Raw genomic sequence first — 27221 nt, 5'->3', positions numbered from 1 at the left:
TGAAGAATCTCATATTCCAGATTTACTACCTTACTGAACGGTGAGCCTACACAACACACCAACAACACAGCGTGTGTGAGGGTTTGGATAATGTCAAGGCGTTGTGTCAGAAAAGAAACCCAATCCAGTTTTCCTGATGACCAAAAAGCTAAAACCCTGGCTTCCGGGGAGTTTATTTTGCTAAACAAGCCAAACAGTTCTGCTTTTTCTTCATGCTGTCGTTTACTTTGTCTTTTGATTAATATGCAGATCAGAAAAAAAAAATGGATTTAACCCTAAAATTATCAAACTCCTGTCACACGCAGATATGGCTCAGCTTAGGGAGAATTTATAAGCATCATGTCATACTCAATGGCAAAGATGGTAGCATTCTTTACATAATAACAACTGATTAACTGCCAAAGTGTCCCCACAGTGGCGATGGGTTATGGAGCTTGTTTCCAACTGATATTAAATTTTACATCTGCTTTTCCACATTTTTGCTTCCAGTCAATGGTGACGGGTCCAGGAGTCTGTGGTTGATGTCTGAATTGCCCCAAATGGGGGCCTATTAGCCACAAATGTGGGGTTGGACAGTCAGCGGTGACAAAGCTTCAGATTCACTTTGCCTTACAGCCAAGAGCTGTCCTTCCAGTTTGCTTAGGAAGCACAGAGCTCTGGAGAGGAGCCCGAAACGCATTTTCAGCACAAGGGACAGCGGCGATGGGCTGGCCCACAGATGAGCTACTTACCAAGCACTGGCTCTTTAAAAGGGCTAAACGTTTACCTTGTCTTGTGTCTACCAAGCTTAATTTGACCAAGAGAAAAATCAGTTGAGTGCAACTGAGATTTTAGAAATCTGGTAATCTAATCAAGTTCAGCCCCATCCCCTAAAGCAGGAACTGGGAATACTCTACCTAGGAAGGCTTCCTTAATTTCAGTCTTGTCTGTCCGCCGGATAATTTTCACCACACAAATAACAGCCAGAGGTGTGAGGAAAGAAATTGCCTGGAAGAAATAACAAATAATCCCTTATGAAGGCAGTAGTTTGCTATCAGAGAGCAGATTGATAATTAGTTCCAGTTAGCTTCCTTTGGATTCACTAGTTGAATGATCTCACTGAACTCTTGACCTCATACTAAGAAGGATTTATATCTATACTGAGAGATTCCACAGACTTGAAAAATCAGAGGTCTGATTATGGGTTATAATTGATTTGTAATTGCTGTGAGTCACGTTTAAAGTGGTGGCTTTTTAAACAGAAAAGAAGAGTCTATAATTACAGTGACATCTTTGGTAGTAACCCTCCTCCCATCCTCCCCTGTGGAGGGATGGAAGAACCCTTGGCCTCCCATCCCCAGCGCTCTGGCCACATGGGAACACGTGGGATTTGCTTGGAGTCTATTGATTCAATCCCCTTTGGTATTCTTTGGTTGAATACTCATTTCCGCTGCAAAGCAGAGGTTAGTCCCTTCACATGAAGTCTCTCCTCTTCTCTTCTTCCATCCCCTTTCCTCTGCTAGACCAAAGCACTCAGGAGTACAGTATGCACTTAACAAATCAAGCTGTTGGGATTCAGATGCAAACAACTCTTATCACTGAACCTTCTACGAGGCAGGAGCCATGTTTGGGCACCATCCAGTACTGGGGTCTCTTAAATCCTCTCTTAAAATTGTGACAATCTTTGCCAGGCTTGGGGACTATGTGATGTGCCCAAGGACACAGCTGGGAAGTAACAAGATGGGATTCAGAGGCCAGGTTTTCTGTCTCCCATATCTAGTCTTTACTCAGCATTCTATAATTAGTACTTTTTCCCCCTAACATTCCAATGATCAAAAAAAAAAGGTATTGGATTGGCCAAAAAGCTCATTCATTTGGGGGTTTCATTCTGTCTTACCAAAAAACCTGAACGAACTTTTTGGCATACAATATTTGTTACATCCTTATGATTATAACATCTCAGGATAGCAATCAAAAGGGATTAACTATCTCACAAGTCTGCAGCTGGGCTCACAGACGATGGTGGGAGGCGTGGGCATGGGAGATGGTAACTGTTAACCAACAGTGTTCACAATTTGGGAAGTCTCCACCTGGGTGCTAATCAGTGTTGCTTTTTGGAAAGGAGGCTTTCTAACAGGACTAAGGCATGGCTGGACAATACTTTCCTTTGTTAAAAAAAACACCAGAATTCCTCTAAATGCACACAGTCTATAAAAATAATTGGAGATGTCCTAGACATGCAAGAACCAGACCGCGAGAGCTCAGAGCATCTTGGGAACTCCTCTTCAGGAGCAATATTCACAGACAGTTCATGAGACAGGAGAAAACCCTTCTCCTTACGGGCTGGTTCCTTTCTGACCACAAATGGTAGAAACCAGCTTGATGAGCCTCCTTATTGGCCATGGCCCTGAACAACTTAACATCAATAAGTCCTGTCGCCATGGAGGGTGTTCAGAAGAGTGTGGCCCAGGTTTTAGGACAGCTGCACAAAAGGAGATTCAGAACTGGAGCAGAGAAGCAGAGGATTCACCCAAGGTGACTGAAAAAGGCAACACTCACTTGTGAGGGAAGAGTTCCAGCAAGTCTGTGAGTCTACACCAGTGCCTGGGGGTCTCTTCACCTGCAGCATTTGTTACAAGGCTCCTCAGACCCTCTTCTAGGACAGGTCTGGAATCCACATTGTGTAACAAGCACCTCAAATGACTCTGATGACTGAGAAGCACTTCATCAGTTCTGATTCACACATTCCGTGTTTAGAGAGTGCTGGCTGAAGCACCATCTTACCTAAGTCTAAAGTTTAGCTTAAGGTCAAAGAAGTCCTGGGCTTTTGGTTTCCTCTCACTTTGGGCACTACAGACCAGCCACTGCCCTCAAAGAGGAGAGAGCAGCTCACTGAACAGTGAACAGTACTGCAGCAACCCCACCAACAGTCAAACCATAAATATGAGAACAATAGTGAACTGAAGATGTGCTGTGTGCTGTGCTTAGCTGCTCAGTCGTGTCTGACCCTTTGTGACCCCATGGACTGTAGCCCTCCAGGCTCCTTTATCCATGAGGATTCTCCATTCTAGTGGAAGTAATGATAGCTTTCCTCTTCTTGGGCTCTAAAATCACTGTGGATGGTGACTGCATTCAGGAAATCAGAAGAAGTTTGCTTCTTGGCAGGAAAGCTATGACAAACCTAGACAGTGTGTTGAAAAAGCAGACATTACTCTGCCGACAAAGGTTCACATAGTGAAGGCTATGGTCTTCCCAGTGATCATGCACAGTTGTGAGAGTTGGACCATAAAGAAGGTAGAGTGCCAAAGAATTAATGCGTTCGAACTGTGGTGCTGGAGAAGACTTCTGAGAGTCCCTTGGACAGCAAGGAAATCAAACCAGTCAATCTTAAGGGAAATCAACCCTGAATACTTGCTGGAAGGACTGATGCTGAAGCTGAAACTCCAGTATTTTGGTCACCTGATGCTGGAAAGATTAAGACCAGAAGGAGAAGAGGGTGTCAGACGATGAGGTGGCTGGATGGCATCACCGAAGCAATGGACATGAACTTGGAAAACTCTGGGAGATGTGAGGGACAGGGAGGCCTGGCGTGCTGTGGTCCATGGGATCGCAAAGAGTTGGACATGACTGGGCAATTGAACAACAACAACATATGTAGAAACACACACACACATATATGTGTATGCTTTTGGTGGCTTCTCTGGTGGCTCAGATGGTAAAGAATCTGCCTGCAGTGCCGGAGATCTAGGTTCAGTCGCTGGGTCAGGAAGATTCCATGGAGAAAGGAATGGCTACCCATTCCAGTATTTTTGCCTGGAGAATTCCATGGACAGATTAGCCTGGTGGGCATGAGTCCCTGGGGTCTCAAAGAGTCAGATAAGACTGAGCAACTAAGTATCTTAGCACATATATGCTATTAACATAAAAGGAAAGGAAAGTGAAGTCGTTCAGTCGTGTCTGACTCTGTGACCCCATGACCTGTAGCCTACCAGGCTCCTCCATCCATGGGATTTTCCAGGTAAGGGTATGGGGGTGGGTAGCCACTTATTTCTCCAGGGGATCTTCCCGACCCAGGGATTGAACCCGGGTCTCCCACATTGCAGGCAGACACTTTACCATCTGAGCCACCAGAGAAGCCTGCTATTAATATAAGACAATCCCAGAAGGCATAGTCTAAGGTTAGACAGATTTGGAACCCCAGAGAAAATATGACTTGGGAAGACTTCCCCTCCAAGGTTCCAGAGGCTGCCTGCTGGGGATGACCCTGAGCTGGACTGTTCTGACCAAACAGGAGATGGGGCGCCATGTGGGAGCCCCGTGGCTCCAACCAGGAGTGGGAACTGGAGAACACAAGGGCCATACCTTGTGCATCCACCAATGAAAGCAACACAGGACATGCCGTCCGTCCCCAGTCCAGACAATGGGTGACCCCTGGGTGCTGATATAAGGCACTGTGTTGCCAGGATGCTTCTGGGAATCCACCAGGCATGACACCAGACACAAGGCTTGTCTCCAGGGAAGGGCATGAGTGGCCAAGAACTTTTAGCCACCGAGGGGGTTGAAGCCCGGGCACCTGGTGTTCGGATGTTTTAGCCACAGAAGAGCTTGTCAGACAAAACCATGGGCATCCGACAGGAAGGCGTGTGCGCTGCACGGTGCTTCTAACAACTCAAGACACACGGCCACCTGGGAAGGGCCCTGCGGTGGGCAAACAATCACAGCCTGTCACTGAGCTGGGAGCGAAGGCTTGTCAAAGTATCTAAAAACTCAACTACCACGAGCCAGCTTGGTCTCTTTTCCTTCCCTCCTCCCCGCAAACTGATTTTATTTTTTGTCTTCCTTAGAAGCATCCTATCACAGAATAGAAGCTCCTGTTATTAAATCAACACAGTACTAGTAATACACTACTTTTTTTAAGTTAAGAATTTGGGAAACACCTCCTCTTCCCTCAGTTTCCTGAGTCTTGCCTGTCCTTCGAGGGTTTTTCTGTGATGCTGAATGGTCTGACTTGTGTTCATGTCTCTGTTCCCACTAGACTAGAAACCATACCTACTCAGCTCTGCACCTCCACTACACACCGTGCTTGGCTCTAGGAAAGTGCTTCATAACTTTCTGTTGAATTAAGTAATAATTAACTAACTTGAAGTAGTCCATACTCTGCCTGTACCCCTGCCTCCCGCTGCCCCCTTCACCATGCAGTACTCCAAGCAAACTCCCATTCATGGGGCCCCCAGAGCCTGGATCCACTGTGTCTGCTCCTTGACACCTGCTCTTCTGTGTGTGACAGGCTGCACTCACCACCTGTCCACCTCCCTTCCACCTCCAAGGAGGCAGCACGGCTGAATGGCTCCAAGAGTGTCTGCACTCTGATCGGCGGCATTCAGACCCTGGTCCAGCCACTGACGGTTGTAAACCCGGGATAAGCTGTTTAATCTCATGACAGTTTCATTTTCTCCATTGAAATGATGGGATCACAAAAGAGCCAACCTCAAAGGATTCTGAGAGAATTCACTGAGATGCTAGTTGTAAAGTGATGAGCACAGTTACTATATTCAAGAGATGCTAGCTGCTGTTGTGACTACCACGGTGATGAGAAGGAGAAGGACAATGGTGAGGATGGGGATGAACGTCCCTAAAAGTGCACCTGAGCCTCTCCTCCACTCTTTCTCAGATTCCACTTTGCTTCAGGGTTCCATTGCCCCCACGAGCCCTCAGGGGTCAAGTCTGATTTGACCTCACATCACCTGCAATTCCTGTGGCTTTCCTCACCCTGGAAGTGTTGTCTGGACAAAGACATTACAGGCAACAACAGAGAGGATACTGAAAAGTAATAACGAATACCAACTGAGTAGTCTTCCCACACCAAAAAGCAGGCTTTCAAAGATGCGCTGATACACTCCACATGTTCAGAAAGGAAGCATGGCCTCTTCTGAATAAGGAAGCGGCTGATAGCCTGGGAATATCCAGCAAATGTTAAAGTCAAGTCCCAGTATGTGAGAAGAGAGTTCTCAGCCTTCCTCTCTGGTCCACAGAAGCCCAGGGGCATCCAGGGAAACAAGCTCTTGGAATCTCACGGTCAAACCACACCCAAGTTTCATGTTGACAGATACATTCACCTTAGCTAATGGTGCCAAAGACAGAGAAAATGCCAGGCAGGGCTTCCAGGTGATGTCGTTACCATTTACTCCTTACTTAGTTCCCTAACCTTCTGATAATATTTTTGTAACATTTGACCAAGTAGCTCTTTTAAAAGAGACATGCACACAAATAAGCATAACTCCAGAAACACTGATTTCGCAAAGAAACCTGGATTCACAGCAGCTGCCTTTAAAAAACACTTTGGTTATTAGAAAGTTAGCAAGTTTGCCTTTAGAGTAAAACATTCTAAACAAAAATAGAGGAGACCCCAGGATTATTTATGTGTTAAATAATGAAACTGGAGCTTTCTAAGGAAGCCAAGCGATTTTTAAAAAACATTGAAAATATGTTCTCTTATACATTCTTTTAGAAACACCATAAGGTTTGTAGAGATCAAAAGCAGACAAAGATATCTTGCATTAAACTCTCAATAAAACCCAGGAGAACAAATCTAATTTATGTGGTGACAAAGCATTTTTCATCTTGCGTTGCACATATTCTAAATGTATCTACTGCTTTCCTTATGTTATTATGGAGCCGCACTAAATCTTGCGACCAAGTGAATGAAATTCATCAACAACTATTAACAAAACAAAAGGTTGAACTTATTTCATTAGGAGATTAGAGGGTATGAATCAGTGTTTGTGGCTGAATCCGCTTCTATTCTCTGAGAATCCCAGCACTGAATAACTCCTTTACTGTCTTCTTTCCTCCACTGCCAACATGCAAATGTGCTCCATCCTATTTGTGTCTGCAGCCAGGATATTTGTGGCATTTGTATCTAGACTTCAAAACAATCCATTGTTCATAAATCTAGGACACAGCCACAGACTCATCACAACATCCCATATGAACAGTCATCTCCAAATTGGGTTTTACAGCACACAAAATGTGAAATCTTTGAAAATGGGGATAAGTGAGAAACAGAAGCTCCTCCTACTAAAACCATGGAGTAAACTAGTGATGCACATGCTAGTTGCCTTATTTCTAGGATTTATGGAAGGTGTGAATTGGAACAGAAGTGGAAAAAAAATCTGATTTTACTACACAGATGTAAGGCAATGCCCAACTCACAAGAACCCTACGTTATTCAATTTCCCCGATATTCACAAAAATCTGGTTTATTTTCCAGCAGGAAGGTAATTATGAAAAAGCAATAAAAATAAGACTGATGTTCATGCAGTGTTCTGGACATTTGGGGATGTCTGCAGACATAAAGATCTTTCCAATCATCCTTGAAATAATCATTGGTGATCTTTCCAGTCACTGATGAACAAGATTTCCTCCCCAAATCAGAGGGTTTTTTTTCAAAGTGCAAAAATATCCCTCGTGTGCTCTATAAAAGCTCTGGAACACACACTTGAGTTCCCAGAGACAGGACACGTGATGGCCGGTCAATGGGCAAAAACTTCAAGCTACATCCAAAAGCCACATTCTTGTTCTAGAACAAGACCAAGCTTCAATCTTTCCTCTGCCACAGAAAGGTCTTAAAGCAATTCTCCAGGAGCTGGTGAGCCTTAGCAAGGAGTCCTGAACACTCAGCTCCAGACTGCAGGGCAACCTCCTGGCTGAGAGCAGGGCTCAGATCTGGCTGCTTGGGTACAAATCTGGGCTATCCCACTCTCTAGCTTGTGTGGTTTTGGGCAAGCTCTCTCATCTCTCTGGGATGCAGGTCTGCAACTGCAAAATTCAGACAATAATGACATCTTCCTCACTGGGAAACAGTTAGTTCAGTTCAGTCGCTCAACTGTGTCTGACTCTTTGTGACCACATGGACTGCAGCACGCCAGGCCTCCCTGTCCATCACCAACTCCAGGAGTTTACTCAAACTCACGTCCATTGAGTCGGTGATGCCATCCAGCCATCTCATCCTCTGTCGTCCCCTTCTCCTCCCACCCTCAATCAAGGTAGGTCTAAATGAGAAAATCCTCCCTCAGCTTTCAGCAAGCAACCAGCACATAATAGTGTTAGCCACTCAGTCGTGTCCCACTCTATACAACGCCGTGAGCTATAGCCCACCAGGCTACTCTGTCCATAGGATTCTGCAGGCAAGAGTACTGGAGTTGCCATTCCCTTCTTCAGGGGATCTTCTCGACCCAGGGATCAAACCCGGGGCTCGTGCTTTGCAGGTGGATTCTTTACCACCCGAGCCACCAGGAAAACCCATAGTAGGGAAAGTGTAAAAGGCTGTAATCAACATGGAGCAGAATGAAGAGGTAAAAATAGTCCCAATATATCCACCAATTATTTGGGTGTTAGCCCATTTATCCTAGGATCAGAGACACTATCCAGAGTTGAGTCACACACAGTGGTCTTATCACCGGTTAACTGACCAGCCAAACCCAGAAAAGCGGTTAACAGAGCAGCTTAATGGTGTCTGAGGATGGCTAAATCAAGGTCTGCTTTAAAAGAAGATGGAACAGACAACTCTGTTCACTAGTTGCTCATCTTATTCTACTCTAAGTATTTGGAAACAGTTCAGGTTTAGCTCAAGTAAGCATGGCCCTTCTTTTCCAAAGCCTCAGGCAATTGCTTCTCACATGACCAAGCGGCGAACCCTCCTGATCTGGAATTGAATTTTAATTTGTCGGGCCACTTGCCTCTGTTCTTCAGGCTGCTTGCCGTCATCAGCATGGGGTGGAAAAACAGAAGTGAAAACCCATGTGGCTCACACTCGGGGGAGTGGTCCCATCAACCATGAAATCACCGGTACTTACAAACATGAGGCGGGTGGGGATGTTGTCTGACTGCACCAGAGGATTCTTATAGAGCCAGATCTCTTCTGGCTGGATGACTCTCTGGAAGGGATCCAAAAACTCTGTAAAACTGAAACAAAACAAAGAAAGAGGCATGAGGGCTGAGCACCAGGGAGGAGGCGGCTTACGCAAGAGCTCAGGGTGGACGAACTGGTCCCTGGGGAGGGAAGGACAGGCTGCCCAGCTGATGGTTCTCAGGCAGCTCCAACGGGGGAAAGATGGAAGAATCACCAGGACTGTAGGGTCTTTTTTCACCACCAGCCTGCAAGGACCAACGGCGGGCATAAGAGAAGAGCTGAGAGGCGGACACACAAAGACCCTAAGAACTCGGGGATCCAAAGGGAACTGGGAGTTGAAGTCCAGAATGGTGGCTCAGACTGGGGCAGGGCCAGGCCAGCAGCCATCTCTGGGGACAAAATGGACTTGAGTTGGAGCAAAGATGATGGAGCAGCGGGCAGGACTAGAAAAAAGAACCCACGGAGTTCCTCCTCTACGTTACTCCAGATAGCGCCCCTCCACCATCACCACCACCAGGGGGCAGAGCGAGAGAAAGAAGCTTCCAGAAAGGAGAAGGCTGGGACACGAGAGACAGCAGAGGAGAGGAAAGAATGAAGGAAGCGGGAGGGGGATGGGGGACTGCTGTTAAGGAACCAGAAAGCTCTAAGCCTCCGCCTCCCGACCCCTCTCTCACCCTGGGAACCCGCAACACCCAGGTGGATGAAAAGAATCACCACCAAGAGAAAACCTGCGGGGAAGAACAACAGTTTAGCCAGCTTTCAGCCCTTGAGCCCCCTCCCAGCTCTCCAGCCCAATTCACCAAGTGGTGAATCTGGTTCAGAGTGGCTTCAGATGTGTCTGGGTGAGTCAGGGCTTGTGTGCCAGACTGAGGAATCTGGCTTTTGAACCAAGGAGGAATTTGGCAGAAAAGCATGGAATGAAATGAACAGTGGTGAAGACGGGCATTGGAGCAGAACAGAGGAGGGAAGCAGAGACAGCGAGGAGGTGAGGGCAGCTGTCCCAACAAGAGATGCCGGCAGAGAGAAGCAAAAGGCAGGGCAGAAAATGGAAGAACATACACAGGCAGGGGCAGGGGTGACTGGCAGAGCTGATTCCAAGGGCTCCGGCTTGGGCTTTCAGGAAATGGGGTACCATTGCCAAGATGAGGAGGAGGGGAGTTGGGGGATGGGAGTTGGAGGTCAGCAGTCGTCTCATCTAGGAGACCAGCCAGGTGACCAACAGTCCCGGTTTGCCCAGGACTCTCATGGGCAGAATTCCCTCATAGCTCAGTTGGTAAAGAATCCACCTGCAATGCAGGAGACCCCAGTTCGATTCCTTGGTCAGGAAGATCCCCTGGAGAAGAGATAGGCTACCCACTCCAGTATTCTTGGGCTTTCCTGGTGGCTCAGCTGGTAAAGAATCCACCTGCAATGAGTGAGACCTGGGTTTGATCCCTGGGTTGGTTGGGAAGATCCCCTGGAGAAGAGAAAGACTACCCACTCCAGTATTCTGGCCTGGAGAATTCCATGGACTGTATAGTCCATGGGGTCGCAAAGAGTTGGACATGACTTAGCAACTTTCACTTTCACTCCTGGATTTAGCACTGTAAGTCCTATATCCCAGGAAAACCCCCAATCTCAGAAAAAACCTAGATGGTGGGTCATCTTAAAACCATTCCAGCCCTGGGACAGAGTCAGCAGTCTGAGAGTCTTGGTTTCTACCCTAGATTTGGGGCTTTGCATGATCATTAGTCTGTATGCCCAGCTACACTGGGAGGGTAGGGAGATTGGAGTCACTCTCCAGGGCTATGTCCTCAGAGTCCAGCAGGATGGAATCTCAGTGACTCTCCAGTGACTGCAGAATCTACTGTCTGTTCCAGACTTTGAACAGCTGCTACTGTTAAAAAAAAATACCCTCTGTCTCATCAGCCTCACACTGAATTCCATCATGTCTATATCTAAACGAGACCTAAAATTCAATCTGTCTTTTGTGTCTCTATATCCATGTTCCTCCCTCTCTCTGTCTCTCTCTGTTCCTCTCCTCCTCTCTCTCCCCACAACTGAGGTTTTTTACATTGTAAAACTCTGTCCTTCTGTCCGTGTATTTAAGAAATTTCAAGAAGAAAGTGGTGCTGGCCCCTGACTGTTTCACTCAGCACTCAGCCCAGAACATATCTACTATAGGATCTTATTGCAATGCCCTGAGACCCCTGCATTGATGTGTAAAGTAATTTCTGCTAACAGCCCTCCAAGCCTCCTCCAAGACACAAGGGTGCATGCCATCTGGGTGCTGGGAAACCTGCTTTCTTCCCGAGCTCCACCATTAAGCTGCTCTGGCCTCAGAACAACCCACTTCTCACTGGGCCTCAATGTCCTCACCTGCAACCTGGGTGCGTGAGCGCGTGCATGCTAAGTCGCTTCAGTCATGAACGATTCTTTGCAACCCCATAGACTGCAGCCCACCAGGCTCCTCTGTCCATGGAATTTCCCAGGTAACAATACTGGAGCGGGTTGCCATTCCCTTCTCCACGGGATCTTCCCAATCCAGCGACTGAATCCTGTCTCTTACATCTCCTGCATTGACAGGTGGGTTCTTTATCATTAGTGCCGCTTGGGAAGCCCCCTACAACATGGGAGGTTGGCTTAGGTCAGAGGTGACAAATGAAGAAGGGTTAGAACTTTTGGAGACACCCTACCCCAGACCTATAGCCTTGGTATGGACTGGGCCTGGTACGTGAATTTTAAAATATTCCCCAGGTGATTCTGAAGGGCCCAGCACTAAACAAGAAAATTCTTCAAGATTCCCAGAACCCTTGTCCACAAGAAGAGGAGACTTAGAAATTTAGCTCTCTACATTAACAATTCTTCCATCTGCTGAAGGACAGGCACTGGAGTCAGTCTCATCCATGTTCAAATCCCAGCCCCTGCTGTGTGGCTCTTAGTGAATTTATTAACATCTCTGAGCCTCAGTCCACCCATCTGTAAAATGGGCACACTTTACAGAGTGGAAATGAAACTTAAATGAACAAATATAAAGTGCCTAACAGAGCACAAACAGAAACCAGCATTTTGTCACTCTATCATTTTACTCTAGCCTCCAACTGCAAGTTTTTACTAGATAGTTTTCTAGTAAAAAACTGTTCTCTAGACAGTTTTCAGGCTTTCTTTCAGCGGCGGGGAGGTGAGGAGTGGATTTCATTTTGCAACAACCTACTCACTGCACTTGGGTATTTTAAAAGCATTTTAAATATAACTAAGTAAAAAGAATTTTATTTGCAAGTTATTTTAGAGAATAAGTTGGCTTCCCTGGTGGCTCAGATGGTAAGAATCTGCCTGCAATGTGGGAGACCTGGGTTCGATTCCTGGGCCGCAGAGGTCCCCTGGAGGAGGGCATGGTGGCCCACTCCAGTTCTTGCCTGGAAAATTTCATGGACAGAGGAGCCTGGTGGGCTATAGTCCACGTGGTAATAGAAGAGTTAGACATGATGGAGTGACTAACACTTCAAGAATATTCTTATGAAACTTAAAGCTTCCAGAATACTCCAATTACTCTGGATGCATAACAAATTACCCCAAAACTTAATGTCTTAAACCATTCGTTTTCTTTTGCTCATGATTTTGTGGACCAGGAAATCGAGACGGGTCCAGCTAGGCAGAGCTCACTTCACGTGGTCACAGAAGTTAGACATCAGCTGGGGCTGCATCTGAAGGTTTGACCAGGCTGGACCTCAGGATGGTCCTTTACATGGGTGCTGGCTGTCAACCAGGAGCTGCCACCTGGAGCACCGCACACGTCTCTCCAGCACGACAGACTCAGTATGGTCAGAATTTTTCATGGTTGCTGGCTTCCTCCGGAATGCAGGTCTCAGGAGGTCCGGGCAGAAGCTGAATGGCTTTTCTGACCCAGCCTCTGAAGTCCTGTAGCATCACTGGGTAACAGAAGGTCAGCCCCGATACAAGACAGGGGGACTGACTCCACCTCTTGGCAGTGGTGTAGCAGAACCCCATTATGGAAAGCAGGTAAGATGAGATACAGGGCTGCAGCCACCTTTCAAATACAATCTGTCACCCGTAGGCTGTCATTGTTATAATGGTCTTGCAGCCCCTACTCTCAGAGACCCCAGAACTCCGATCTCCATTTCCTCTGCACACAGCTGGCCACAGAGCCAAGGAGCTGGCACACCACTGAGCCCAGTCCTTCCTCATCTCGTCTGTTGCCCAGGGGACACTATCCCCATGGCGATTTTTTAAAGCCTCGTGCACCCATCCTTTCACACAACTCCTCACCCCACCCTGAGTGGCTGCAGCCAGAACACATCTGTCGAGGAAACTGTATCCTCTGGGAGCAGCACACCAGGAAAGATAGATGTCCCTTCTCCCCGCACACCAGCCACTGGCGTCTGCCTCCGAGAATCCAGTGAGGCAGCTACACAGAGGACGTGAGTTCCAAAATGCAGACGGGAGCAGAGGTGGGCATGCAGTAGAATGGAAAGTTCTAGAAATGTGAAAGGGTGCCCCCAAGAGAGGGCATGCCAGGCCTGGAAACATCCTTCCAGGAACTCTTTGTAAAATGGGTTGGAAAGCAGGAAATGGAACCTTGCTTCCCGGGGAGGAATTCAGGCATGGGATCCAACTGCCTGCTCAGCAGAGCTCACTATGCACTGAGGACCTCCCCTCGGCCCCCCAGCAGCGTGGACGATCAGGGCTTCCCAAACAAGAATGCACCTAGAGACCTCTTGGGGACTGCTGATACAGCAGGTCCAGGGCTGGCATCTCCAGCAAGCTCCCTGAGGATGCTGATGCTGCTGGTCTGTGGACCAAACCTAGAGTCACAAGAGGCCACCATGTCAGCATCACCTCGGACGGAGCTGTTAAAAATACAGAAACTGGACTTCCCTGGTGGCTCGGTGGTAAGGAGTCCACCTGCCAATGCAGGAAGCATGGGTTTGATCCCTGGTCCAGGAATATCCTACATGTTGCGGAGCAACTAAGCCCGTATGCTACAACTACTGAGCCAGTGTTCGACAGCCAGGGAACTGTAACTACTGAAGCCCTAGCATCACACCCTAGAGCCGTCCTCTGCAAAAAGAGAAGCCACTGCGATGAGAAGCCCCCTCACCATGCACCGCAACTAGAGAGTAGCCCCTGCTTGTCTCAACTACAGAAAAGCCCATGTAGCAACTAACACCCAGCACAGCCAAAAAGAAATAAATTATATTTTTAAAATGCAGAAACTTGGGCCCCAGCCCAGATCTGCTGACTCAGAATCTTCATTTTTCACAAGCTTGCTGTGAGCGCTATAGTGGTACAGACAGAGTTCTTGGGGAAAGCCCATGCTTCCCAACTTCAGCCATTTAAGAACCAAGGTGGGGGGTGAAAAAAGAACCAAGGGGGCCAGTTTTGCTTGATGTGCTCTCCACTTGCACTGTGACTTTTCTTCAGACTTTGTAAACTGCAATGAGTTTATTCTAGAAGAAACCTGTTGTCACTGCTGAGTTATGGGATTGGCATTCCTTTTATAAATTGTTGGTAAATGTTAAAAGCAAGCTATTAAATTCTACCTTAATGCTTTAGCCTCTGGGCAGAGGCCGGCCTTCTCTGTGAGGTCAACAAGACCATTCCTTGCAATATGGGAGGATAGAAGGAGAGGAGGCGGGATGCACGAGCCTTCTTCATAATACAGAGTCAGTTGGATCATGTCCACAGATAATGGAAATTCGCTTTGTGAAGCCCCTACCATTATCTCCAGCACCACTTGCACCACAGAAGAGGCAGAAAAAAGATGAAAAGCAAAAATGATAACTCAAAAGCAGAGCAATCGGAGGCCATTCACTACAGAAGAAATAGCCCCACGGGTCTTAGGACCTCCTGCCAGCATCAGCATCATAATGACTTGACTATGCTGATAATCCCAGCACACCCCAGGCCAGTATAATGACTGATATGTCCTTGCATCTTGAAGAAAACACTGAAGGAAGAGGAGCAACTCTTTGGCCACTGGGAGGTATGTAAACCCACTTCGCTTACTTTTATTTCCAATAAATATAATGCAAAGAAAAACATCTCAATGCCCAGAAAGGGTCTGACAGACCCACCAATGCAGAGTTCCTCATACTCTGAGGCTAAGAATCAAAACTATCCCCTCTGTGAATGGCATTTCTGCATCACCTCAGAGACTCACGAAGAAAGAGTCTTGGTGTGACAATTGGTACCCCAATTCTGTGGCTAAATGCCCCATTTATCCATTTTAAATCCAGACAGGCTTAAGAGTGGAGGGGACTTCGAAGACTTCATCAGACTCAATGACCAAAAGTAAACAGAAAGGAAGAGCAAGAGCTATGAGACAAGGATGGATGTAAATCTAACAAGTCAGAAATACCGTGTATTAATCATTTCAAAGAAAAAGTGTGAGTTAATGAGATCCCATAGGTATGAAAGCAATGTTTTCTGCATTGGTACTGATCAACTCTGATTCAGCATCCAGGACCAGTCTAGTCTCAAAATAACTGACTTCTCCCCCCATCAAATGCAGTCACTGAATCTTCAGTTCAGTTCAGTTCAGTCACTCAGTCGTGTCTGACTCTTTGCGATCCCGTGAATCGCAGCACACCAGGCCTCCCTGTTCATCACCAACTCCCAGAGTTCACTCAGACTCACATCCATCGAGCCAGTGATGCCAATCAGCCATCTCATCCTCTGTCGTCCCCTTTTCCTCCTGCCCCCAATCCCTCCCAGCATCAGTCTTTTCCAATGAGTCAACTCTTCACATGAGGTGGCCAAAGTACTGGAATTTCAGCTTTAGCATCATTCCTTTCTAAGAATACTGAATCTTAACTATTATCAAAAACATCATTGCCCTTAACAGTGATTTGAAACTAAAATATAATGACTAAGCTATATAGGTCAACATGTTCTGATGTGAAAAGCATGAAGCTACTATTATAGGTGGTCGTGGTTGAGTCACTAAGTTGTGTCCAGCTCTTGTGACCCATGGACTGCAGTCCCCCAGGCTCCTCTGTCCATAGGATTTTCAGGCAAGAACATTGGAGTGGGTAGCCATTTTCTTCTCCAGGGGATCTTTCTGACCCAGGGATTGAGCCTAGGTCTCCTGCACTGCAGGCAAGGTCTTTACCAACTGAGCTACTAGGGAAATATGAAATGAATAATATTCTCTCCTGAAAATGAAAACTGTCCAAAGTCAGGTAACTTGCTGTGGGATTTTGATCTAAGACAAGCTCCTTCGAATTGGACAATTATCTTAGTCTAGCCTTCTCTTAATTTCTCCCTGCAAAGTTTAGGCAGTGCTACTCATCTTCTCCCCACTCCAGTCCTCTTGCCTGGAAAATCCCATGGATGGAGGAGCCTGGTAGGCTACAGTCCATGGGGTCGCTAAGAGTCTGACAGGACTGAGCGACTTCACTTTCACTTCTCACTTTCATGCATTAGAGAAGGAAATGGCAACCCACTCCAGTGTTCTTGCCTGGAGAATCCCAGGGACGGGGGAGCCTGGTTGGCTGCCGTCTCTGGGGTTGCACAGAGTCGGACACGACTGATGCGACTCAGCAGCAGCAGCAGCAGCAGCAGTCATCTTCTTCTTAGTTCTCTGATGATACAGAAGAATTTGGAAAACAGACAAAAAGAAAATTCAAAGATGTTCTTCTAACTTTTTAGTATCAGTGTTAGTCTCTCAGTCGTGTCCAATTCACTGCAACCCCATGGACTGTGCCCTGCCAGGCTCCTCTGCCCATGGGATTCTCTAGGCAAGGATACTGGAGCAGGTAGCCATTCCCTTCTCTATGGGATCTTCCCAACCCAGGGATCAAGCCCGGGTCTCCTGCATTGTAGGCAGATTCTTTACCATCTGAACCACGAGTCAATGCATAGCATAGATGCTTTAATCCTCCTTAGACCAGAGCTTATCTACATATCTCATATACACACACACACACAACCACAACCACACACACACACACACACACCAACACAGAACTTTAGTGAGCAGAAGCAAGAAAGTTTCTAAGACACAGGAAGACCTTACCAAAACTAACTGAAATAGAAAAGAGGCAGAAGGAGATTGGATGTTGACAGAGTGAAGAGCAGGCAGAAAGCTAAAGGAGAAATAAAGCCAAGCAGACAAAAACATCCTAATGTTTCCCTTTTCCCCTCAGGTAGGTGACCAGTCACTGCTCCTCGCCAAATCGCAGACACACGGCCTGTCAGCCTTCCGTGGTCCCCGAACCCTCACCCAGAGAAAAGGACGCAATTCCAGTGTCTCACACTGTATCATGAGGGTCTCTCCAGGAAAATAAAAACATTTTTATGTTTTTTTAATTTATTTATTTTAATTGGAGGCTAATTACTTTATAATATTGTAGTGGTCCATCAGCAGACAAATGGATAAGAAAGCTGTGGTACATATATACAATGGAGTATTACTCAGCCATTAAAAAGAATACATTTGAATCAGTTCTAATGAGGTGGAGGAAACATTTTTATGTTTTAATAAAAAAATATTAGCAGCAAATAAAAACATCACCTTGCCCATCAGAGGATCCCCAGACCAGGGCCAGCTAGGGTAGCATTTACAGTATGACAGATACATACCACACTCACACACACTCACAAACACACATACACATGCACAGACACATTCTCTCTGTTGGCTAGTCCTGTTTTCATAGCTCACCTGCCCTTAAGCAGCCTAGGATACAGTCTGCTTACACAGGAAGGGGCACAGCAGGGGCCAGACAATCAACTTCCGCCTTTGCCTGTTGTTTATTCATTCAACAAAAATTTACTGAGTGTCTGTGATGTACCAGATACTGTCCTATGAACCCTGGTGTATGAAACACATATGATCACACTCTTGTGGAGACTACGGTCAAGGGATGCTAAGCTCCACCTGACTGGGGAATGAGATGTCAAGGCCTTTAGTTACAGGTGTTAGAACTCTGACCACACAAAATCTCACCACCCCAGGGTGTGACTCTATTACTGTCCACTTGCTGAATATGGCAAGAGATTCAGCCCAAAGCTGGGAACCCAGAGAAATGGCCAATCTTGACATCACAGTAGCAGGAACAAGTCCCTGAACAAGGGACTATGATGCTACTGTCCTCTGGGCCTTTTCTGACTCAAAGTTAAGTTCTCAAAGCCCTAGGATCTCCCTATAATCTTCTAAGAGATTCCACAGATTTGTCAATGACATTTAACTCATGTTCCTTAATATGCTTTTTTCAAGATAAGTTAATATTTCTGCCACATACTAGACTCAGAGGTCGGCATCCTTTCCCCCAAATATAAATAACACAAGATTATATGGAAATATGAACTTAGACCCTTAAACTTGGTTCAAATCACTGATTTGGCATTTGCCAGCTGGGTGACTTGAAAAAAGTCACTTAACCTCTCTGAGATTTCCGATCTCCTTCCTCGCTTCCCAGGATGGCCAGGGCACGGCAGTAATAATACTGCTATCATTAGCAAGAAGAAATATTAGAATCTGGCACAGTGCCTGGGGCACTAAAGGGCTTAGTCAAAGCTGATTTGATTGGCTGCTGTTCTTGCAAACGTGGACAAGAATGATGCTGATGGCTGACATGACCACTGGGTCTAAGAAGTCTTCCCCTCTCCGTTTCTGCCCCACCCGGGACAGTGAGGTTTCATGTTGTGGGAAGGAGATGAGACAGGACAGATGAATGCCAACAACTACCAACCACATCCTTTAGCCATTCTTCGAGCAAACAATGGCCCAGAAAGTCACTTTTGAACCTTGTGAGATCCGAAGGAGGAAAAAACAAGACACATGATAAAGCTTTCCAGGCAAGAGCAGAAAGCAGAGCATGTTTCTTAATTGGACTATTGACTTTTCCTCTCCAGTGAGCGTCACTCAGGCAAGAGGGGAAACACTTACAAATGGTCAGCAGAACAGGCAGGCAGTTCCACTGGCAGGGAGGAGGTGTTTCAGATTTTCCATTAGTCCTGGGGACAGCCCATTGAGAGAACATATTGATGGATTATCTCTGTGAGGCAGTAAACCAGAGACCTGCCACCAGACAGGCTTTACCCTGGATAGGGGAGCTGGGCCATCCCCACAACAAGTCTAACAAGTATAATAATAGTAACTAGTTATCACATTCGGAGCTGTCTTCTGCCAAGTGCTTTATTTGGTGTTTTCCAACATTACTTTGTTTAACCTTCATAAGAATCGTAGGAGGTTGAAATTACTGTTATTCCCATTTTAGAGATTCCCATTAGTTATAACCTTATAACTAAGGTTGTAAGACATAGGAGGTCTTGCCTAAATCTGCACAGTTCTATCTGTGCAGTCCACGGATGGAAGTCCACTCTTCCATGTCCTCCTTGGCACATTCTGGAATTCTAAAGAGATCAAGGAACATGGACATGTGCACACACACATGCCCGTGCACACACAATTCTCACCAATGTAATGGCATCTGCAATTATTTTAATAAGAGATAAACATTTCCACAATTAGAAATACAGCCTCACTCTTGGGAAATGCAGGATGTCAGTCTCAATTCTCTCAGTGTGAACAACTGAGATCAAATCTTTGTAAGGAGCAATTTGCTGTTTGTTGTGAAAGAGAAAAAATAACACACCAGGAAGGAGGTAAAAAGAGAAATGGAAGAAGATGCTTCGACTTCCCTCCTCCCCGTCCTTCAGAAAAGCAGGTTCCCTAGCAGCAATTGACTTAATCAAAGCTACCTGCCCTTCACCTGGATGGAGGAGAATTGCATCCAGGAGACCAGCCATGGACCAGGCAAGAAACAGCTCCTGGAGTCACCACCACCCTCTTGCGATGGTCCCCCTTGCTCCGTAATGAGCTTGCGATAAATGGAGAGCCTGGGGCTTCAGCAAGTGTAACTGCCCACCTGAGGCAGAGCCTGGATTCATGTCCCCCTTTCTCCACTCTAGATCTCATGTCTTTTTCAATCAAGTGGACACAGACCCCGGAGGGCAGCCTGGGTGAGCGTTTCAATCACCCCCTCCAGCTGCGGGACCTTGGTCAAGGCATTTCACCTCCCAGGCCTCAGTTTCCTCATATATAAAGTGGTGCTGGTGGCAGCACCTACCTCAGAGGGCTGGTATTACTGGTGAGGTCATACCGTAAGATGAACTGCTGTGGGGGGCAGTGCGTGCGTGGAGAGAGTGTACTGGAGGTGTGTGCTGTACTGCAGTGAAAAGCCAAAAACTAAGGTCCAATATCACATCCTCCCTTGACATCTGAAACCACAAAGGCTTCTCATGTCCTAACCACAAGTTCCCCTTCCACTCAGCTCCTTCAACCTAACAAACCCCCTTATCAAGGAGACTAGGTATAGTACCTGCCAATCCCCAAAGAGCAGGTTTCAGTCCCAAGAAATGCCGGCCCATGGACTTATTCTAACAAGTCAACCACATCCTCCTGTGGGAACCAGGGGGCACTAGAGCCCCTTGATAGTACAAAGCCTGCCTCCCGTTGCCCATGGTTTGCTATGCCCCTGGCCAGCCTATGTGACATTCAGCGTCCTGCTTCCCTGGGCTGTGAGTCTGTCACTAATAAACTACTTCAGTCTCATCTGTCCAGTGTCGGCTGTCATGAACGGCTGGGATCCCTGTAACTCCACGGCAGGAATCCCTCCCTGACCAAGGGGGAAAACAGGAGGTGATTAAAAGATGCATTCCTCCACTATGCTCTCCTAAATTATGATGGGATGGGATGGGGTGAGTGGTGCTGTGCTTAGTTGCTAAGTCATGTCTGACCCTTTGTGATCCCATGGACAGAGGAGCCTGGCAGAGCTCCTGTAGCCCTCCAGGCTCCTCTGTCCATGGGATTCTCCAGGCAAGAATAGTGGAGTGGGTTGCCATGCCCTCCTCCAGGGGATCCTCCCAACCCAGGGATCAAACCCAGGTCTCCCACCTTGTAGGTGGTTTCTTTACCATCTGAGCCACCAGGGAAGCCCAAGAATACTGGAGTGGATATCCTACCCCTTCTCCAGGGGATCTTCGATTCCCAGGAATTGAACTGGGGTCTCCTGCATTGCAAGTGGATCCTTTACCAGCTGAGCTACCAGGACAGCCCAGGGGTGAGTGCTGGGACACTGGAAATATATGGGTCAAGTCTGGAGGTGTTCTCATCCATCTAGAGCCCAGGAAGGAAGACAGAGAACCAGGAACAGGCTGCACGGAAAAGGCAAAGCCACGGGCTCAAAGATGCTCTGCTCACACCGACTCTTCTTCAGCTTTTTTTCTTTCTTTTTTTTTTTTCTTTTGAAAAATGGCACTAACCTGCACACCCAACCTGTGGTCACCAAAGCTAGGACCACAGTCCCCTGCAGATCCCTGACATATGGTTATATGGAGTGTATGGCATCCCCATGAAGCATTCTTCCAAATGTGTATACTCTGAACCTAATGAGGATTTTGGACTCAACTTCCAGCTTGTCAAAATACAGGGGCAGAGGAACAGACAACTCCAGAAACAAAGTTGCAATATTCCACATTACAAGAATCTGAAGACATAAGAACCAAATGTAACCACTGTGTGCTGACTGGATCTTGGGTCAAAAAAAGTTTGTTTTTTTTTTAACTTATAAAAAAGAAACTTTGAGGATGACTCAGGAAATTTTTGGAGAAGGCAATGGCACCCCACTCCAGTACTCTTGCCTGGAAAATCCCATGGATGGAGGAGCCTGGTAGGCTGCAGTCCGTGGGGTTGCACAGAGTCGGACAAAACTGAGCGACTTAACTTTCACTTTTCACTTTCATGCATTGGAGAAGGAAATGGCAACCCACTCCAGTGTTCTTGCCTGGAGAGTCCCAGGGAGGGGGGAGCCTGGTGGGCTGCCGTCTATGGGGTCGCACAGAGTCGGACACGACTGAAGCGACTTGGCAGCAGGAAATTTTGGAACTAGACAATGAGCTGGATATGAGATGACTGTAAGGAAATATTATAATTTCCTTCAATAGAGAAGAAATGTAGAATATTTGGGGGAAAGCAGCTTAAACATTTAGGGTGTTTAGGATCATGACATGTCAGCAGCCTGCTTTCAGATCAGAAAAGTGTATAAATAAACACATAAATACAGAGATAAAGCACATAGGATAAAACACAAATTGCTTAATCTAGGTAGAGTATATGGTGAATCATTTTGGCTCTTCCCATTTTTCTGAATACTTGAAATTTTCTGGATGAACACTGGCACAGCGAGGTCCCAGTGCAGGACCCGGAGTGGGGAAAATAGCGTAGAAGGTAGTGTGACCATGAAAGTGCAATGGAAGCATCCAGAGCTGCGGAGTGTAAACCTATTTTCTACCCTTGCCACTTTTTAGCTATGACCTTGGGCTAGTGACATCTCCTCTCTGAGCCTTGCTGCCTCCTCTGGGAGTGGAGATAACCATGCCACCTGCCTGGAGGGCCGTGATGAGGAATGGATGTGAGGACTTAGCATGGACTCAGCATAAGACCAGGCTACTCTGCTCAGTTGTCATCTCCCCCCAGAAGTCATTTCGAATAGTAGAGGCATATTCAAAACCACTTCTGCTTCAGAGGAAAAGCAGAGCACATTCGGACACGCCCACGCTGGAGCACAGGCATAAATGGAAACTTGTTTTGCAGAAGCATAACGTTCAGAAACCATATGGATCACCCCAGAAGTCCAAACATTCAGAGCAATTATTTTCAAACATTTCTACAGAGGAGGCCTTCCCTTTGGAAGGAGGCAACAGAAGAAAGAAAATGCTTTCATGGCCTGACCTAAACAGAAAACCCTGGGCTCCATAAACTCAAGCTGCAAAACCTAACACATCCGGTCCAATCCGGGCTTCATGACCTGGGGCAAACTGCTATACTCCCTTCCGCATCTGTAAAATGGGTAGAACACCCTGCTGGACATAGTGAGAATCTGGGATCATCATCAGGGCCCACAGGAAGCACTCAACAACCAGCAAGGACACACTACTCACTGAAAAATTCTAAATTAAAAAGTCATTCCTAAAATATCTGCACACCAAGTAACCATGTGTGGACTGTATTTGGATCCTGATATGAAGAAATTAATGTTAATTTTATTGGGTGTTACAAACAGTATTGTGGCTTGCGGGGGAGTGGGCAATTAGAAGGCTTGTTTTTGTTTTCATTCTCACTGGTTAAAGTTACCTTTTGAAGAATTTAGATGTGATGTCATGCAATATTTGAAATTTGCTCTAAAATACTCCATAAAAAGACTGAACAAGGAGGACAGTGGCGGGAAACAATAAATAAAAGTGCTGATAACTGGAGGCAAGTGTTGTAAAATTCCACAACAAAAGCGGTTTTATTTTTGGTTTTTCCTAATGATTTCATTCACTGGCTATAAAGACACTTAACAAAATTAAGTATCTTATCAGCCAAAGCAGCTGATACCCTTGGAAAGTATTATTAGCTTTGATTGGATTTCAGTAAAGCGTGACAATGGGAAGGGTAATGAAAAAATCAGAAAGAAGACAGAAATGAAAAGAGGTCATCTGGTCATTCACAAAACGAACAGCCTTCAAAAACCCACACACCTGGACCTACCTGGAAACCCTCAGGTTAAAGGTGCTCCAGAGTCTGGGGTGATGAGAAGCCCTCTCCCTGGCTCAGATGCTGCCTTGGGAAGTAGGTGCCTGATAAGTAGAGTAATAAGGAGCCTGTGGAAGTGAGCCCAGCAGTGGCCGGTGACTAGGGGCAGAGCCAGGCCACTAAACTTGGGACTCGGGGAAACCTGGCTGCCAGGACTTTGGAGCCCAGACCCCACCCCAGCACAGGGCCCTACTCTCCCAACAGCGTCAGCAACACTGACCCCTGTAGGACTGAACATTCTCTGGGCCAGACATACTTCCCAGTGGGAAATGATGTTTGGTGCAGAGAACACTATGCTGGATCTGAACCAGAAGCAAACAAAAGCCACTCCAACAACAACAACAACAACAAAAAAAAAACTAGTAAGAAAAGAGGGAGAAAAGTGTACATTTCTTTGCTAAGAGACCTCAGTCTCCAATTAATCTTTGACACTACAATGCCCAGTGAACCATTCATTCCTAGGTTAATTAGGACTCTTTAGGCACTTACCAGAGCTTAAAGTACTCTGGAACATTCTATATACCCATTCCCAGACCCAGTCACAGCAAGATCCTGGGACTCATCACTGAGCAAAGAACTGGGGCAGAAGAAATGCCCCTCAACACTCAGGGCAAAACACAGTGAAGATAGTACTTAATTTGAAGGCAGGCTTCTGAGCTATAATTTTAATTAACTACACCAACCAGAGAGCTCTTATTCCTAAACAGGAGACTGCGACATGTCTTTGTGATCTTTTTCCCCTCTTAGATCCTCATTTGATTTTCCCTGGTGTCAGCAGTAGCAAAGGACAGTACTAGGCCTTTCTTACTCCAGTCCTTTGCAGAAATCTGCCAAGTTTTCACCTGGACTAAGCCCCTGACCTTTCTCTCCATGACCTATTTTCCCCAGGGGAGGTATCAGGTCATGTTCTCCTAAAATGATCTTCAGTGGGGCTGGCAGGTGAGGGGAGGCTAATGAATGAGATGGAAAAGCCACCAATCTAAAGGCTCAGGGTTGGGGACAGCTGTGATCAGGTGAGAGGTTGAGAGTAGGGCCCAGGGCAGAATTGAGAACAGGAATAGCCAGGTCTATGGCATTTAAGCAGATCAGTCTTTATTTTTGCCCCCAAAGTTTGTTGCTGATGGTAAGCATCACTAAGTGTTTTTGTGGCCATGTGCCCTGCAAACCCCAAGCTCCTCAGCACAGAGTCACATTGAGACACAGGCTTATGGATGTGGGCTTGACCTTGGATGACTGGAGACACGCCTATGCTGGTGTCGGTGGCCCCAACAATGGCCAGTATCCAAATCAAGAACCAAGCCATGGTTGCCAGTTGGTATGACTGGGCTCTGTGGTTGGCATGTGGTTCAATCAAAATCTTCCTAAGAAGGGGATGAAGATAACCAGGTCATCATCACAACTTCAAAGATACAGCAGGCACAAGGCAGAATGTAAGGGCCACAATGGAACGGCAGCTCCAAGAGGAACCCAGGATTCCTGTCTATATTTAATGAGAGCTGCATTCACACATCTTAGAACAGCACCTGGTATATAGTAGATGCCCCCAAAATATTTGCTGAGCAAAGGAAACCATCAACAAAACAAAAAGACAACTTACTGAATGAGAGAAAATATTTGCAAATGAGATGAACAATGAGAGGCTAATATCCAAAATATACAGATAGCTCATACAACTCAATATAAAAATAATGACTAAAAATGGGTATAAGATCTGAGTAGATATTTTTGCAAAGAAGATACATCAACAGGATATGGTCAAAAGACATATGAAAAGATACTCAAAATCACAAATCATCAGAGAAAGGAGAACCAAAACACAATGAGATATAACCTCAAAACTGTCAGAAAGGCTATCATCAAAAAGTCTGCAAATAACAAATCTTGGCAAGGATATGCAGAAAAGGGAGCCCTAGTATACTGTTGGTAGGACTGTAAATTGGTGAGGCCACTATGGAAAACACGATGGAGCATCCTCAAAAAAACAAAACAAAACAAAACAGAACTACTATATGACCCAGCAGTTCCACATCTGAATAACATCCAGAGGAAATGAAAGCAATCATTCAAAAAGATACATGAACCCCAATGTCCAGCTTTATTTACAATAGCCAAGATGTGGAAGCAACCTAAGTGCCCATCAACAAATGAATAGATAAAGAGGATGTGGTATACAATGGAATATTACTCGGCCATCAAAAAGAATGTAATCTTGCCATTTGCAACAATGTGGTTGGACCTAGAGGGTATTGTGCCTAGTAAAACAAGTCAAACAGAGAAAGACTAATATTGTACGTTATCACTTATATGTGGAATCTAAAAAAGAAAACAAAAGAGTATATAAAACTAAACAGAAAGAGGCTGATAGATATAGAGAACACAGTGGTGGTTACCAATGGGAAGATGGAAGTGGGAGGGGCAGGATGGGGTGGAGGATTAAGAGGCACAAGCTATTGACATTATGTATAAAATAAATAAGCTACAAGGACATATTGTACAGCACAGGAAGTATAGCCTTTATTTTGCAATAACTTTAAATGGAAGACCATCTACAAAAATATTGAATCACTGTGCTGTATACTGGAAACTAACGTAATATTATAAATCAACTATACCTCAATAAAAACAAGCAAATATTTGCTGACTTAACAAATAAGTCCAGCTGTTTCAATACAGATCAATCCTCCACCACATAGAATCTTAAGTCAGAGGCTGGCAGCTGGTCATCCTTAAGACTGATTTTTTTTTTTTTTTAATGTATGATTTGTAGCCAATATTTAAAGCCAGGAGGTGTTGCAACAAAGTCTGTATTTCTGGCTTCCACTGAAGAATTTGGTCTGGCAACCTGGGGCCTGCATCCCTGCAGGGCAACAAGGAGTTGGAGGAGCTGAGAAGTGCCCTGACTTTGGGCAAGCAGAGTCCTGTCCAGGGTCCTGTCCACCCATCTGTTTGTGACCCCCCATTCTGGCTGTGTGTGTGGCATCTGTGCTCCCTCTCATGGAGGGAGACCACTGGCAGGTTGCTGGTTAGTCTGAGTAGGGGGCATTTAAGCAACTCTAGGACCTCTCGGACCCACTCTATGAAGTCAGCTCCCCTGTAGACGATGAGACCCTCTCTCTTCAGGAAGCTGGGCTTTTCAGAGTGGTCGTCTGCTGAGTGGTATGTTAGGACTAATCGATCCATGGAACTTGCATATTTATCTGTTTCCCACCAGCACCATCATCACCACCAATTCTGGGCTGAAAGGTCAGAGTACAGACCTGGCTCTCCTCCTCATCTGTGCCAAGTGATAGAACCACCCCAGTCCAGGACCACTGAGAACTGGCTGTGAGATGTCACAGGCTGCCTGAATGGTTCCTTCTTCCCTTGGTAAATGAGATGCTGTCTGCAGAGACATCCGGAGGGAGAAAGGGAGGAAGAGGAGAAGGGAGAAAGCGAATTGAGGTGGGGAGGGAGGATCCATGGACCCCTTTCTCAGTGCTTCTTACCAGCCAGCAGCCTGCTAGGCGCATCTTATACCTTCTCTCAATCACTCCTCACAAGTAGAAAAAGCAGGCCCTGTTATCCCCATTTCCCAGAGAGAGAAACTGAGGCCAGAGAGGCTTCTTGACCTACCCAAGGTCATTCAGCCAACCTGGAACCCAAACCCAGATCTTCTAACCATAATCCTGGGCTCTTTTCACTGCCCCCACCTTGGAAACACGGGCAAGTACATGGGGCCACAGGTGGGCTGTAGATGACAACTCAGCT

General features: G+C 46.3%; 1 protein-coding gene across 1 annotated transcript in view; it reads right to left on the bottom strand.

The window, feature by feature from the left end:
• PLPP4 (phospholipid phosphatase 4) overlaps nt 1-27221 on the bottom strand; it is a 147534-nt gene that overhangs the window by 75833 nt on the left and 44480 nt on the right. The window contains exons 2-3 of the mRNA XM_061403662.1: nt 8835-8943; nt 897-987 (exon numbers count right to left, since the gene is read on the bottom strand). Of these exons, the coding sequence (XP_061259646.1) occupies nt 897-987; nt 8835-8943 (200 nt within the window). The remainder of the gene's footprint in view (nt 1-896; nt 988-8834; nt 8944-27221) is intronic.

This window comes from Bos javanicus, chromosome 26, assembly GCF_032452875.1.
Source record: "Bos javanicus breed banteng chromosome 26, ARS-OSU_banteng_1.0, whole genome shotgun sequence".
Taxonomy (NCBI): Eukaryota; Metazoa; Chordata; class Mammalia; order Artiodactyla; family Bovidae; genus Bos; species Bos javanicus.
Note: the sequence above shows the minus strand (reverse complement) of the source record. Positions and strands in the feature narration are given on the sequence as shown.